Source organism: Antennarius striatus, chromosome 23 (genome assembly GCF_040054535.1).
Source record: "Antennarius striatus isolate MH-2024 chromosome 23, ASM4005453v1, whole genome shotgun sequence".
NCBI classification, from domain to species: Eukaryota; Metazoa; Chordata; class Actinopteri; order Lophiiformes; family Antennariidae; genus Antennarius; species Antennarius striatus.
This window is the reverse complement of record NC_090798.1, coordinates 1,545,958-1,561,939: the sequence shown is the minus strand read 5'-3', so window position 1 is coordinate 1,561,939 and position 15,982 is coordinate 1,545,958. Positions and strand designations below refer to the sequence as shown.

The 15,982-nt window shown below is 43.8% G+C and overlaps 1 protein-coding gene across 3 annotated transcripts in view; it reads left to right on the top strand.

Moving 5' to 3' along the window:
• The window catches only part of chd3 (chromodomain helicase DNA binding protein 3), a 31,857-nt gene that overhangs the window by 14,514 nt on the left and 1,361 nt on the right, over window positions 1-15,982 (top strand). For 2 of the 3 annotated variants that reach the window (XM_068307608.1, XM_068307607.1), the window contains exons 27-40: window positions 543-628; window positions 893-1,026; window positions 1,108-1,252; window positions 1,573-1,735; window positions 1,843-2,006; window positions 2,490-2,673; window positions 2,743-2,868; window positions 2,950-3,081; window positions 4,004-4,112; window positions 4,858-4,990; window positions 6,206-6,401; window positions 7,470-7,633; window positions 7,962-8,088; window positions 11,319-15,515. In XM_068307608.1, coding sequence (XP_068163709.1) covers window positions 543-628; window positions 893-1,026; window positions 1,108-1,252; window positions 1,573-1,735; window positions 1,843-2,006; window positions 2,490-2,673; window positions 2,743-2,868; window positions 2,950-3,081; window positions 4,004-4,112; window positions 4,858-4,990; window positions 6,206-6,401; window positions 7,470-7,633; window positions 7,962-8,088; window positions 11,319-11,581 — 2,126 coding nt within the window. In that variant the 3' untranslated portion in view covers window positions 11,582-15,515. Of the gene's footprint in view, window positions 1-542; window positions 629-892; window positions 1,027-1,107; window positions 1,253-1,572; window positions 1,736-1,842; window positions 2,007-2,489; window positions 2,674-2,742; window positions 2,869-2,949; window positions 3,082-4,003; window positions 4,113-4,857; window positions 4,991-6,205; window positions 6,402-7,469; window positions 7,634-7,961; window positions 8,089-11,318; window positions 15,516-15,982 lie in introns of those variants that run through there. The other variant, XM_068307609.1, reaches the window with a different exon arrangement.

Below are 15,982 nucleotides of genomic sequence, written 5' to 3'. Positions count from 1 at the left end.
GCTCTTCCTTCTGGTCTGCAGAGAAAAACATCTGAAACATTTTGGATTCTTTTATTTTTTAATCTTTTTGACGCTTTAATAATCTGACTGTAAATTTTAGAACAACCCTGTAGGTCTACAGATTATTTCTCAGCCCCCCCCCCCCCAAGCATCTTATTTGTGCAACACTTCTCTTCTGAGCATGAAATCTGTTCTTCCCGTGCGTGAAAACTCAAAACCGTTCCAGATGTCCTCCGCCGGTCGTGACGCCAGTCGGCCTGATGGTGGCGCTGCAGCTGGTGTGTGTGTGTGTGTGTGTGTGTGTGTTACCAGAGGAGTGTAAAAGTGTTCACGTTATTCCACCTGGCAGCCGTTCAGACGTGTGAAACCAATCCAAACCATCTCCTTCCAGATCTTTGCTTCAAACAATCCGTCTGGATTCTTCAAACATCTCTGAGAGCGTTAATGTCTTTTTATCGTACAGGAATAAGATGGAGTTGTTTTTTGTTTGCATGGGGACGTTCGTTTATGTCGTTTCTCTCTCCCCCGCCCCCTCCTTTTAGGCCGACGGCAGTCGCGTCGTCAGCTGAGAAACGAGAAGGACAAACCTTTGCCTCCTCTTCTGGCCCGAGTCGGAGGAAACCTGGAGGTCTGGAAGCCGGTCTTTTTATTCGTTATGCTTTTTTTTTTTTAATTACTGCAATCTGTCAGGATTTATTTTAGCATTGATTGCAATTAAGATCTTCATTTAGGGGTTGGCAGCGAAAGCTATTACATCTCCAAAAGACGCCTGTTGGCAGGATTATAATGTAGAGGAGTTATTTTCACATCTTTAGGCAGTCAGAAGGCTTTGAAAAGGAGTTGAAAAGCCTGACGGCTCATCAGGAACCCGTGAATTATAATTTATACATAGGTGCTGGGTTTCAACACGCGCCAGAGGAAGGCCTTCCTGAACGCCGTGATGCGCTGGGGGATGCCGTCTCAGGACGCCTTCGCCTCTCAGTGGCTGGTCAGAGACCTCCGGGGCAAAATGGAGAAAGAATTCAAGTAAGGAGAGACTCCCCGAGCCCAAATCCCTCCAGATTATTGTCTGGTTTATTTAATCCTCCTGTCTTCTGACCCGGTCAGAGCTTACGTGTCTCTCTTCATGCGTCACCTGTGCGAGCCGGTGGCCGACGGCGCCGAGACGTTCGCCGACGGCGTGCCGAGGGAGGGTCTGTGTCGGCAGCCGGTTCTGACCCGGATCGGCGTCATGTCTCTGGTCAAGAAGAAGGTGGGGAAAAAGTTTTGAACCGCCTCCGGTTTAAGTTTAACGTTATAATCCCCAAATATTAAGATGATCCAGTTCCATGGAAGCAAAAGTCTTTTTGTGCTGGAGAAATCGAGGTGGATTTCTGTTTCCCAGAGGTTTGATTTGAAACATTTTCAGCCCAACTTGTCGATACCTGCTCACATCCTGATGGTGCGTTTGCACCGGGCGGATCGCCAAGCCAACGGGGCGTGTGGGGGCGTGGAGTCTAATTCAGGTGGCATCAAGTCAGAGGAGTTCACGCCAAGATTTTTAAATTTTTTTTTAATTTTTCTTGTGTCCAGATCCAGGAGTTTGAACACATCAACGGCCGCTGGAGTCTCCCAGAACTCAAGCCTGAGGTGATCGTAGAGAAAACCTCCTCCAGGGCGTCGTCTCCTGCCATCAAGACGGCCACGCCCACCCCAGACGCCAGCTATAACAACACGCCTTGCACCTCCAAGCCAGGTAAGCTGGAGAGCTCTAGCTACATCCAGCAGGGGGCGCTGCCTGTAAACGGCAGCAGATGATGAGGATGTGTTTAAAGCTAACCTGTTTCAATCGGATCGATGCAGCGACTCCTGCCCCTGTGGACAAATCGGAAAAGAACGCAAAAGAAGTGGAGAAGGAGGAGGATAAAGAAGGAGGAGAGTCGCTGTCCGACAAGGAGAAAGTCAAGGAGAAAGAAAAGGATGATGGGAAAGAATCAGACAACAACAAGACCCCAGACCCCGAGGAGGTGGGTCCTTCAAATGTTGCAGTAAAAGTACTTTTAATTCACATTTACAAAAGTGTTTTTATTCAAACTTGCATTTCTATGACTGCATTAAAAGCTCTTGGATTACTTTTCGCGTGAGCGTCACATTAAAATCCCAGACGTGCTTTCACTCAGGATGGTTTTGGATGCTTGCTACGAGAAATAATTGATGCATAGTGAATTAAATTGGCTCAAACTACGGCAGCCTGGGAGACTAAATTTAGTAAAAGTTTCCAGACCGTTCCTGAATGTGTGATACTTTTTATTTTTTAAAATGTTTTTATTTATTATTTTATTTTATTTTATTTTATTTTATTTATTTATTTATTTATTTATTTTTACATCCGCTAGAGCTGCCATCAGTGTGATTATTCTGCAGTTTCTTTCTTCACGTCTCGCCGATCGACGGTTTAAGTGTTTTTTCCGTGACCCCGACTGACGGACGCTCCTCCTGCTTATCCGTAGCTTTCCTCTTCGATGAAAGAGACCTCTGAAAACGATTCCCCGGCTCAGAAGAACGACGGCAAAGAGGAGAGCAACGGGAAAGAAGAGGAGAAGAAGGAAGTAACTGATGCTTCAACGGAGGGGAAAAAGGAGGAGAGCAAAGAGGAAACGAAGCAAGATGTGGAGGTCAAACCGGAGACATCAGGTACGGATCTAAACGTGACGATGACACGTGACAGGAAGTGGAGGGTGTTAATGTTATTTTTTGCTAAAGAAGGAGAAAAGGTAGCGGAGGAGAAGGAGAAAGTCAAGGAGACGCCGGCAGCAGCAGAAGCAGCCGATGCTAAGGACGCTAAGGACGCCAAGGATGCTAAGGCAGAGGCGATCGACATGAAGAAAGGTTTGTCCCGCCGTCCCAGACGATCAACGATCAATACCGGAGCGTAAACCTACACTAAAGATCCCATTTATGTTGTAACAGAGGAAGTCAAGGCTGAAAAGGATTCTGGGAAAGAAGTGAAAGCGGCCAAGGAAGAGGCGCCCAAAGGCAACGGGAAGCCGCCCGTCGAACGACCTCGCTTCATGTTCAACATCGCAGACGGCGGCTTCACGGGTGAGACGTAGACGACTTTATTGATTACCCAAAGACAGGAAGTTCATCTGCAGCGGTTTCTGATCACGGAAGGCATTTACCGGTTTAGAATCTGGTTTTACCGTTAGAGGACCGTTTTTTGGGGATTTTTTTTAGATGGTTGTTCAGACAGAACTTGATATTCGATGCACCAGTTTAGGCGTAAAGATCAGTTACAGATCCAGTGATCGATCGGAAAAAACGATCGTAAGATTAAATCGATGCTGTGTTGAATGAATGGAGATAGTCTTTATTGATAATGTGTGTTTATTGGTGTTAATTGAAGTCAGGTTTTAGATTCTTGATGTTAACACAACGGAATCCTGGATTTATGATGGAGGAAGTGATTCCGCTGAAGGGCGGCGACTTCCTGTCCGTTCCTGAGGTGTGGTCATGTGATCGTCCTGATGGGGGCAGCGTTGGACCCCGTTAAGCCAGACGTAAGCTTTATGTGTAAAAAAACAAAAAAGACTTTAAATGACGCACGCAGCAGTGCATCGATGCCTCCACTGGGGGGCGGTGATGAGTAAGAAGTCTCCATGGCGACAGGAGAGGAAGTTGTGTTGATGTCATCCTTAGAATAAAAAGGGACATTTGTTGTGACGTGAGGACGGAGAGGTTTGCAGAAGAAACTGTAGATTTCTCTCACATCTTCTGGCTGCAGCGCCCCCTGTGGTTTGGGGTGGTACTGCTCCCGGTTTATCCACTTGAACAGACGCTCAAATCACAACCGTGGAGTCAAAACAGAATTATAACTCACCTACCGGAGCAGAAAATGATCTTTCTGTTGATCAGAAACCCAGAAGAGCTCTTTGTCCTGCACAGAATCACCAGCAGCTGTTTCCACCTCTCTAAAACCTTTTGACCAATCTCGTTTTCCCTCGCCGTCGCCGTCGCCCTGCAGAGCTGCACACTCTCTGGCAGAACGAGGAGCGAGCTGCCATCTCCTCCGGGAAGATGAACGAGATCTGGCACCGCCGACACGACTTCTGGCTGCTGGCGGGAATCGTGATGTATCCTTGACAGCGGTTGCCCGGGCGATGACCCCGGCGTGTTTATTTTTCCTATCAGCCGGCAGAAACGCGCGGCTTCATCCGTCAACGCGTTTGCTGGAAGCCGATGTTGTGGCTCATTTACTTCACTTTGTTGCCTCTATTATGGTAATTAAAGCCCTGCAGCGTCCGCATTAAAGCCTGTTTCCATTAATCCACATCTAAAGCCGACGCGTTGTTAGGCTGGAATAACAGTGGAGTAAATCTTCCTTTCAAAAGCTGCTTGAAACTTATTTTGTGCTGAAATAATTTCTTTTTTCTAGTTCGAGAGGATAAAAAAACCAAATATATCACCTTCAAAAATCAGAGAAAATACTCAGCAATTTGAGGAATAAACACATTTTCCAATTCCTGAATGGTAAATCATCAGATCGATATCGTTCCTGTCATTTTAACATGAAAACTGAAGGTCTTTAAAACATGCGTTGCCAGGTTTGCTCTCATTTTAATCCTGTTACAGCAAATTGGTCCCTGTAGGATTTCAAATTAAAGTATTTAAACTTCTGCAACAGGTAAACAAATAATTATCTGAAATGTACTCCCTCCAGTAATAATGAAGATGATGATAATAATAAAAAAAAGTGTTTATAGCTTTAAATTTTGCTCTTAATGTTATTATCTTTGTGAATTATTTGCGGTACATCTTAGATAGCATCACATTAGTGTCTCTGGCACGACCCTTGACCCCCCCCCCCCAATTTTCCAGTCACGGCTACGCCCGGTGGCAGGACATCCAGAACGATCCTCAGTTCGCCATCGTCAACGAGCCTTTCAAGTCGCAGGCGAATAAAGGAAACTTCCTGGAGATGAAGAACAAGTTCCTGGCTCGACGCTTCAAGGTAACGATGAAGAATATTTATCTGAACAGGATTTATTTGATTCATAAAGACTCTCCAGCATTAAATAAAACGACCTCACCCGAATGAAACTGGAATAAACTTGATTTAAATCATGACAGACAAATGAAAACACATCGGAGTGACATTTAAAGGTCGTCCCCGCTCTGATGCAAACCAACTATTTTAGGAACATTTCACTGATTTTTTTTTTTCCGATCACCTGACTTCTTTGATGGTCGGATGACCGATGGTGCCCCCCCCCCCGCCCCCAAACACCCACATACTGTCTGGGGGGGTGTTGCTGACCGCTGCACTTCTGGAAAAGCCCTCATCCTGTTTTTGACATGTTTCAGATCCTCAACATCCTCATTTACCGAATCCGTCCGTGGCTTTTCTCTCTCCTTTCGTCTCGTCTCTCTTGCTAAATTATCGGATTTTTGTAAGGCCGCGCTAAAAAAAACAAAAAAATTCTTTGACACCAATTTCCTGTCGTTGTGATTGGTCGTGACACAACCGCTTGTTATGGAACGGATAAATCATTTCTAGGAAACACACGCCCACTAATGAATTATTGTACGAATCGTCATTTCTCTTGAAATGTGTGCAATGCTGTTACCATGCCAACCAAAACAGAAAAATATTGATCGAAAATTGGGATCGGAACAGAAGGAATATATTAAGAATGTGATTTCAAACAATTTTATTCGTCCTGTTTCATTATTTCTTTGGCCTTTTAATCAGTGGAAAATGGAATATTCATGTTTCCTGTGGTTGGTTTTCGTCCCTCAATGATAAATATTTCACGTCAGTTAAACTTGTGAGCTGTTTTTATTTTATTTTTTTTAAATACTATCATTAGAATTGTGCTAATTCTATTTTTTACGTATATTCGGGTTATTTTTTCACCCGTAGGCCGAAGCCTGAGTCAAACAAACCAAACATGAATGTAGGGTTTTTGGTCCAGTGATGTTCCGATGTTCTAATGTGATTCATTTACACTGACAAATTACAAAATTAGCTCAAAAAATTATTCATGCACTCCCACAATGCAATGCACAATGACAAAAACAAGAAAAAAAACTCCTTTGCAATCGGTTTCCTTTTAATTCAGATTCAAACAGCTGAAACCGGATTGGAACTCGATGTGATGTCACCACTTCCTGTCCAGAAATGTGTTCGTAACACCTCATCCGAGCGTTTTTTCTCCTCCTCCAGCTGCTGGAGCAGGCGCTGGTGATCGAGGAGCAGCTGCGCCGGGCGGCGTACCTGAACATGACCCAGGACCCCACCCACCCGGCCATGGCGCTCAACGCCCGCTTCGCCGAGGTGGAGTGCCTCGCCGAATCGCACCAGCACCTCAGCAAGGAGTCGCTGGCGGGCAACAAGCCGGCCAACGCCGTTCTGCACAAAGGTCAGGGGTCAAGTCAATCAGACGCGTCACAAACGTCTCACGGGGGTTTTTGTGGAATCTGTCAGGAAGTGACTGGAGATAAACTTGAACCACGTCTTCCTGCCTTGTAGTGTGTGTGTGTGTGTGTTTGTGTGTGTGTGTGTGTGTGTGTGTGTGTGTGTGTGTGTGTTTGTGTGTGTGTGTGTGTGTGTGTGTGTGTGTGTGTGTGTGTGTGTGTGGAGTGTTAGGATGATGAAGACTCTGATTCAGTCAGACTGAGACCAGTTCTCAAGTCCATGTGGAGAAGTGATGGGGGGGGGGGACAAAGTATGAATATTATAGCCTTAATAGGTCTAAGAGGGGGGTGTCCACCGGGGGCCACATCAGCATAATGGCTGTCCTCAAAGGGCCAGATGTAACTCATAAATGTAACTCTGAATTTATTTCTTATTCTAGTTACAAACATTACAGTTAGACAGAAAAAACATGTTTGTTTGTTTCTCTGTTCTAACATGAATCCTTTTCATTTGTCAGGTTATTAAACCCACAGAACTCCATCAATCAAGGATCAAACTATCAATCAATAAAGAAAAATAACATCAGACACAAGTCAGGACGTTAACTTTGTTCACAACGGTTTTGTAAAAGTTGAAATGGGCTTAAACTACTGAATTGTGGGAAATGTAGTTTTGGTCAAAAGCACACTTTTGACCTATTTATTTTTAGCCACTCTGATTTTTTTATGCTCTCGCGGGCCACATAAAATGATGTGGAGGGCCACATTTGGCCCCCGGGCCTTGAGTTTGATAAATTCGGTCTCAGAGAATGTTGTTACACTGGACATACTGTAAAAAAAAATAAAAAATTACCTGTTTTTTTTTTTTTTTTTACCAGCTCCTGATTTGAGTCCTCAGATGGAAAACAGGAACTACATTTTCTGCATTAATCATTAAAACGAGTTCCAAAAGAAGCAGGGAGGCGAAGCCCGGATGTGAAAATATGAATCAGAATTCCAGCATTAACTTTTTTCTTCCTTTTTTTTTCCAGTGAAGGTTTTATTTGGTGACGTTGGTCCTGTTGTCATTACAGTGTTGAACCAGTTGGAGGAGCTGCTGAGCGACATGAAAGCTGACGTGACCCGGCTACCGGCGTCGCTCTCCAGAGTCCCGCCCATCGCCTCCCGTCTGCAGATGTCCGAGAGGAGCATCCTCAGCCGATTGGCTAGCAAAGGCACCGAGACGCACACGCCCCCGGTCAGAAGACACGCCCCTTTTTTTTTTTTTTTTTAAATTCTCACTTCTTAAAAATAAAATAAAAACTTTATTAAAAAAAAAGCAAACAGCTTCACAGGTTCAAACATGCTTTTGCTGCCTGTGGAAAAATAATAGATGGACGACGGCCAATGGAAAGGCAGAACCCATTATCTTGTCAACCACCTGCATTTTTTTCACTTCGCGACTGCTGAGTCGGCATAATCTGTCAGTTTATGTAACCCGCAGGTGGTGTCGTCTGATTTTCTGTCTTTTATTTTATATAAATCACTTCCTACACGCACATCAAACCCTCTTTTCTCCCTTGCAGCCCATACCCCCGGGACCCTACGCGACACCCCAGAACTACGGCGCTCCCTTCACCCCCGCACCCCCAAGCGCACTACACATGGGAGGGGCCAATTACAGCCAGATGCCCCCCGGATCCTTCATATCAGGTCAGTGCTGGGAGCTGCTTTTAATGATAATCCAGTCATCTGGACCGAGTTTGATTTTTTAAAATTTTTCCAAGTGAGGAAACATATTATAATAAGACTTAAAACCTATTTAAGAGGCTTGACTGGAAGCTAAGTGGGTGATAAGAGAGAAGTGGCATTAAGGATGATTATAGTATTTAATATAAATTAGGAAATATCTTTTTCTGCAGCCGTCTGGAACAGGAATTGATTTACGGAACCTGTTGATCGGTGGATCGCCACGGTGATTTTTATTCGATTTTATTCAGGCCGTTTTGCATATTTATTACACACCTGAAGGAGTTGCGTTTACCTTCTCTCATTTACGCCAAGGTTTATATCTGCGTCGCCAGCTGACGCAGACAACTGATAATTCATCGCGGTAATCACGTCCCAAAGGGGCGATCCATCGAATTTAGAATCGGTTATTTACTCAGCTTTTGCAAAAGCTGCTTTGTTGTGTCATGGTGATGTCACTGTCTGGGTTTGGAGGCGTGAATTTTAAAAGATGCACTTACCAGGTGAGGATCTAACAGACTGGGTTGCATTCTGAAAACTAGACAGGACTAAAAAAAATTAGTGGAACCTCTGCCCAGAGGTTCCAGATTGTTCCTCTGCTGTTTTCCAACTTTGGAATATTTCATATTTCTTTTAATTTTTTATTTTGGTGTAATGCTGCTAACAGGCGGACGACAAACAAACACGCATGAACACAACCTGGAGATGATTTCAAATGATGCTTGATATTCCAAATATGCTGATTTTTTTTATTTTTTTTTGGATTGTGTTTCGGAAGTCATAACTTTGTGGAAGCGAAAAAAAAAACAAAAACCCCAACCTGATTTGACTTTTATTTTGAAGGTTTGCATGCAAAAACTATTAGAAAAAAAAAAGCAGAGTCTTCTCAGTAATCAAAAATCAAAGTTCTTGTGGTCTGTCTTTTATTGGGTGAGGAGGGGGTTGGGGGTGCAGTGGGGTGGGGGTGGGGTGGGGGGGCACGTCAGAGCTGCAGAGCCTCCATGACACCCTGACAGAGAAGCAAATATCTTGCTGTGGAGACTTGATTACTTGGCTGAAGACGCTGATGATGGGCAGGACTCGTCCAAAAATGTTGCTTCTATTTAAAGATTTCATCTTTATATGGTTATGTTGTTGTGGAAAAATATTTAGTTAAGAAAATTTGAAAAAAAAACTTCTGCCCTGGTCAGAATTCCCGACTCTGGGACTTGGGGTATTTCAGGAAAACGTCTATGCAGTGTAGTTTTGTGATGGAGCGCGGTGTTATTTCACTCTTACGTTTCACTTTAATCCTTAAATATGTGGAGTAAAGAACGACCTGATTAAACACTTTGAACAGACACTTTATCTCACAGAGCAGCTTAAGTTGTGAAACCTTCAAAAAATCCAGGAAGGAGTCCATATTGAAAAAAATAAAACCATCTGCTGCAGAGTTTCTGATGTAGCTGCCAGATAATACACCTGAAATGGACATTATACCAAAAAAAAAAAAAAAAAATCACGCACAAAAACATGTGTGTTGGTGTTATATTAAGGCATTTTCATATCTTAACATGTCCAACCGATGCATTGTGCAACAATAAAAATCACATTCTGGAGTTCTATCAACCGTTTCTTGAGGACTATTTTCCTTTTTCAAGCATGTTTATCGTCTCTTCTGGACTGTCAGCACTGATTTAATTAAAAGCTTCAGAATTAAACTCGTAAAAAATGGAGAAAAAAAAACAAATAAAAAAAATTATAATAATAAAAAAAATAAAAATCTGTTTTTGGTCTCTTGTTCAACTTCCCCCTCTTCTGCAGTTTGTCAGGACGCTGCCCTGGCAGTCGGGTGGGGGAGAAATTTATTTTCTCATCGTTAGTTTGGTAACTGCATATGCTCACCAGACATCCCTGGGAGTCTCTCTCTGCGTGTGCGTTCGTGTTTCGGAGATGTTTAAATAGCAGAGATGTAGCAGAGATAACTGGTAAAACCTGATATTTCCCCCCCCCCAATGGCTTTTTGCCCCCAAGAAAAACCGCAACACCATGCTCCCCTGGTGGCTGCGCCTGCCTCTCACTCCCGTGTATCTTGATTTATGTAATTGTAGACTGAGACATCTGTCAAAGGCATTGCATTTGAGAGAGAGCTCTCTGAAAATGTCATTACGCTTCAGCCCCGTCTGAATCCCTTCATGCCAAGAAAACATTCGGACTTTTGTACCGAGGTATTTTGAGAGGGACCGAAACCACAAAAGGCAAGTTTGCTTGTGTAAACCTTGTGTTGTGACTCGTGAACCCAACGGGGAGGGTTGGGCCCCCGGCCGCCTTGGCTTTGGCTTGTTCAGAAATAGTCGTGCGCGACTCGCGCTGCTTCTGTGGCCTTTTTAGCTTTTTGCGGGGGCACAATCGGTTTGACTCGAGCAAGGGTAGGCAGACTCCAGCACGGGGTTTTAGTCTGAACATCCTGAACTCTGGCGGGGGCACAGGCAAACGAGGCCACATTTCACTGCCTTGATTGGGGTTGAGTTTTCTGACCTCTTCAGACGCAACCAAGGAGGGGAAAAAAAAGGGAACTGGAGAAACGGATCGAGTTAAAACAACACCATTCTGATTTTACGACCTCCTAGATTCTCTCCCTTAATAGCCGATCTCCTGAGAGAAGCTCCCTTCTTCAAGTACACAAAATATCTTCAGAAATATGCATGTCTGCCGTGGTACTTTTCTAACTACATCTACTATTTTAGCTGCACTCTGTGAACTCTTCTAAACAATGTAATGAGACTCCAAATGTTCCAATGAAGGATTGTTTTTTTGCTGGCGAGAGACTCTCACATCAATATCTCCGCATTTGCTCAATATCTTGATTTTGCACTTTGGAAAACCTCTTTCAGCCCCGAGGAAGCTACCCCCCCCCGCACTGAAAGCGTCATCTTTTAAGGGGGTAGAGACTAGCTAGGTTGCCCTTCAAGGTGGAACACGCTGGTTCAAGCTCCCTCATGACTGCAAGAACCTGCCCCGCTGGAGTGTCCTTTGCGTAGGACAGTCAACCCCCCGCCAGCTCCAGTAGCTCATCCCTGACCCTTGACCCTCCCTGCAGAGGAGGGATGCAAACTAAAAGAGAGTTCCCCCTTGGGGGGACCAGTAAAGTATCACATTGTCCTGCTCTCCTCTCCGATCCTGCACTACAGTCTGCCGCTTGTCTGCCCCCACAGAAGCCGTCGCCGCTGCTGGGGCCACCGGGGGAGCCGCTTGGGGATCCGCCGGAGGGCCAACCGCTGCTTGCCAGAAGACCAAGGAGCATGATGTGGTACAGCGGCAACGGGTTGTGGACCTCTGGAAGGACGGCAAGTCAGAGGGGGCCATCGGGCAGGAGCTGAGGATGCCCAAGTCCACAGTGCACAGCATCATCGTCAAGTACCGACTCAGCAACACGGTGGAGAACCTGCCGCGAAACGGGCGACCAAAGAAACCATGAGAGGAGGAGAAGAAGAGCTCCAAGAAAGGGGGAAGAAGAATGCAACTAATGTGGGGAATGAAAGAGAGACGGTCGAAGGAAAGACAAAAACTTTGCACGGCACTTTGATCCAAGAAAGGAAGCAATCAACCGCAAAGAGAGAGAGAGAGAAAGGTCCAAACTAGGGGAGAAGGGAAACGTTGGCTGCAACAGAACTGTTAATGATCCATCAGAGGGGGGGAATAAAGGCACAGAGACAGAAAGAGAAAGACGATCATCCTGGAACAAGGAAATCGGAGCGTAAGGAGAGAAGGCACTCGTGGAAGGAAACCAAAAATCTGACTTTCGGGAGAAAGAAACCCGCACTAAGTAGAAAGAAAGACGATACGTTTACGCCAGGATGCCTGGATTTCAAGGATTCAAAAATAGCAGAAAAGGCTGGAGTACAGAGAAATGCAATAAAGGAGTTTTTTTTTTTATAAATCTCCAGACAAGCTTATCGAGACTTTTTTTCCTCTTTTCTCCCTCTGTGGCGAAAAAGATTTCCCCCCGGATCAATTCCTCATCTGTGGCTGACTGAACAAGCCTGCCCTCTTGCTCTGACCCTGTACTCCCGCATTCCTCCACAGTCCTCCACTCCTCCGTCTCCCTTTCTCAGTCTCTCTCTCTCACACACTCTCGTACAGTATGTATATATATACATATATATATATATATATGCACTGTGGACCTCACACACAACCTAGAAACCTGCAAAAAAAACTTTATTTATCTGCTGAATACAGGCAAAAAGAAGTCCGAAATGGCACGAAATGGAACGGGACTGCCTTGCACGAGCATTCCTGAATCCAACTGAGCGAAGAGACGAGACCCGTAGACGCAACCTAGACGTTGCCTTCGTCTAACAATAGGTAGCAGCGTTGCTTTGACTCAATCCGATGGACTGCTATTGAGAAATGTACTGTAATGCAATGCAAACTTACTTTTGCACCTATTTTTTGGGGGGTAGCTAAAAGGGGAATATCACTCTACTTCCTGTTTTTAGAGCATCATTGCAGCCAAAATCATTATTTATGAGCAACTGTTACCCAAAGCGAAACACTGTAATTTGTCATCAGGAGACAAACGGACTCTCGCTTGAAGACGTTTTTGTCCTTGAAGTTTCTTTATTGTGACAGCGTGATGGATTCCAACACGGAAAATGTCCCCCTTGTTCCCTCAGAAAATAAAACACTCTGGACTGTGTCATCGGTTTTCCAGCTCAGTGTGCGCGCGATAGGGCCGTGACATCCCAGACTAAAGACCAGGACGAACCAATCTGCCTCATTTTTTGTTTTTTGTTTTTTGGAAGGAAGAGAGTTTAACAGTTACACAAGTCCAAACTTTTCTATGATGAATGAGTATTTTTAAGCTGAAATTTGAGTGGTATTTCCCTTTAAAACTTGAAGGCCATAAAGAAGTCGTGTGGCCCGCAATGAGAGAGTCTACGTATGAATGTGACCGCGTTTGGCTTTTGTAGCAGAAAAATGTGTGACGTTGGTGGAATATGAAGTTCTTAATTAATTCCCAAATGAAACCTCACTGGGAGGAAGATAAGAATGATTTTCTACAAATCTCCTTTTTCTAGTTCAGATGCATCTTTTAAATGTTATATATGTTCAGAGAGGGATGAGAAAGAGACCAAAACAGAGATAAATGTAGAGACTGTCCTACTTGCATCCACTGGGGCGCAATTCCCGACTTTAAAGCTAAACTCGAGATCCACGCACTAAAACACAGAAACAGAAATAAGCGGACGAATCATTTATTTATTATTTTATTAATAGTGAAAGCCTCGACTCGCGATTTCACCTCTAAACTCTTGCAACGTGGATTTACGAAAAGTCTTTCAAGTCTCCGTTGGATAAACTCTTTAATTCTCAAATCAAGCCTGTACTTTTTTTTTTTTGTTCCTTGTATTTGATACTTCAGACACAGAAGGTTGTTCCTGATTAAAGGTTTTGGCAAACGATGCAGTCACGCAAAGCTTTTCAAGCAAAAATGCTGCATTTCCAGCCAAGATGGCAGCATGCACTTGTATCTAATAGTAGGCTGGACCTACAAGGGAGAGATGCATACTGTCAAGTCAGCCAGGAATGTTTTTTTATTGCCTTTCTGGACTTAAGATGCATCATCTAGCGCAGTCCCAGGGGTTTAGGGGCTGGCAGACGCGTGCGATTAAGTTTTAGGAAATCTTAGACATATGTCCAGGTCTGGGTTTATGGAGTTCTCCGATTTCTACTCTAACTACAAACCATATTGGGGAACAACCGAGCATTTATCTGTCAACGTTGTCGGTGCTACTGTGAAGTTGTGGGCAGGCTGGACCGACTGGGGGATCTGTGTGAGGAACCAGATGGACGCAGTTGAAGTATTGCAGCAGTGAGATGAACGATGTTGGACATCTCTGAGGGAATGCGTTATGTGGAGTTATACTGGGTCATCTTTGCATTCCTCATCCCATGTTATTTTCACAGCTTCTTTACCTTATATGTCCATATCAGACCTTTACCAAAGGGGGGCGCTACATTCTTGGTTAGTAGCGCCAAAAAAAATTTTTTTTTGAGTTGTTTTTGGCTGGTTTCTTTTACGAAATCTCGAAAAATCGGGAAATTTTTTTTGTGCTATTTTAACACCATTGAGCATCAAACACCCGGCGGGTTTTCATAAAAGTTATTTGAAGGCTTGGGTACGTCATTAAAAATAAACCTTAAAATTTTTCATTGGATTTAAATTAAGGGACGGAGTCTTCAATAAAAATTAAACAATTTTCATTGTGTTTGTCATGTAATTTTTATTTGCCACAACAATATAAGTTTTTTTCGGACTATTTTTGTCAACAAACTACTTGACTGTGATCGAGCCACTGGGGGAAGGAAGTCATGTGATCAAACATCAGCCACCGGATTGGCGAACTCTGACAAGTGAAAACTGCTCCAGCGAGAAATAATTAATAGATGACTTCAATGATTGTGGCTTAAATCACATATTTGTTGTTTTTAAAACTAACTTGAAGCCACAAACGTTTTCATTTCGTCCGATCGAAACGCGTCGAGTTGAAGGCTATGCTTATCAGCGCCCTCTAGTGGACACAAACTGAAGTGATTACACACATCGCTGTTAAATCGTGGTAACTTTTTCTTCGTCCCTCCTTCCAGAGCTCTCATCTGTTTTTTCATCCCTCTTTTCTCGATTCCCTCCATCCTTTTCCTTCTCCACTACGCTCCTGTAATTTTTTCTGCTCTTTCACCCAGTCTTTACCTCCATTTGTTTTGCTTCTTATCAGATTTTTTTACTCGACCCCCCCCCGCTTCAGACACAGACATACACTCACAAACTCTCTCTCTCTTCTTTTTCTTTCCCTCCATCCCCTTTGTTGGCCTCCACTGGCGAGATGCCATACGCTTTCCCATAAGCGGTCCCCCTTCTAGACACACACACACACACACACACACACACACACACACACACACACACACACACACACACACACACACACACACACACACACACAGTTAGACCTTAATACACTCCTCTTGACATCTTTGATCTGCACGGGGGTGTTGTGGTCGTTTATCTTTCCTTGTGGCGCGAATGAGGGAAGCGCGCTGTGGGTTTATTCTTGGCTTTGTTTTGAAAGGAGCGCTAAACTCTCCGTTCCACTCCCCGAGCAGATTCATGATCACACACACACACCGCTTCAGTGGCCAAGTGTGTAGAAAGATTCATGCCTGTGTGTGTGTGTGTGTGTGTGTGTGTGTGTGTGTGTGTGTGTGTGTGTGTGTGTGTGTGTGTGTGTGTGTTACTCATTGCCGGCCTCACTTTCTCCAGGTTTTATCATTATAGGAAACATGATGCTGTAATGATTTATCATATAAATACTGTATTGGTAAAGTTTGCTCATTAAAAAGATGATCAAAGGCTGGAAGAAGTGGTTTTTTTATTTATTTTAATCTCCTCATAATCGAAAATCTTGGAATTACAAAGCTTATAGATGATTGTTTGGTGATGAAAACCAAAGATTTGGTCTTTTCCTCGTTTCCATTAACTCCACTACTAAACATTTCTATTTTGATGGAAGTAAAAGGAGCCATAAGAAGAGTCACCAAAAGAAATAATTACCTGTAATTTAAAGACATTATGTCTGGGAGAGAAACGATGCTACTTGTCACTTTAACCCCGTTTGGCTTCAAATCGATCCGTCTCCTGTGAAAACCTGGAAACTCGTCGTCTTTGTGCTGCAGCTGTGACATCGTCTGTTCAATTTCATGTTTCCATGGAGAAAAGAGTGAAAACTTTTGGAAACTGCATATTTTTTCTTTGACAAATAACAAATTATCTTTTTTTTTTGTTGTTTTTTAAAAAAAAATTTCCTTCACTAGG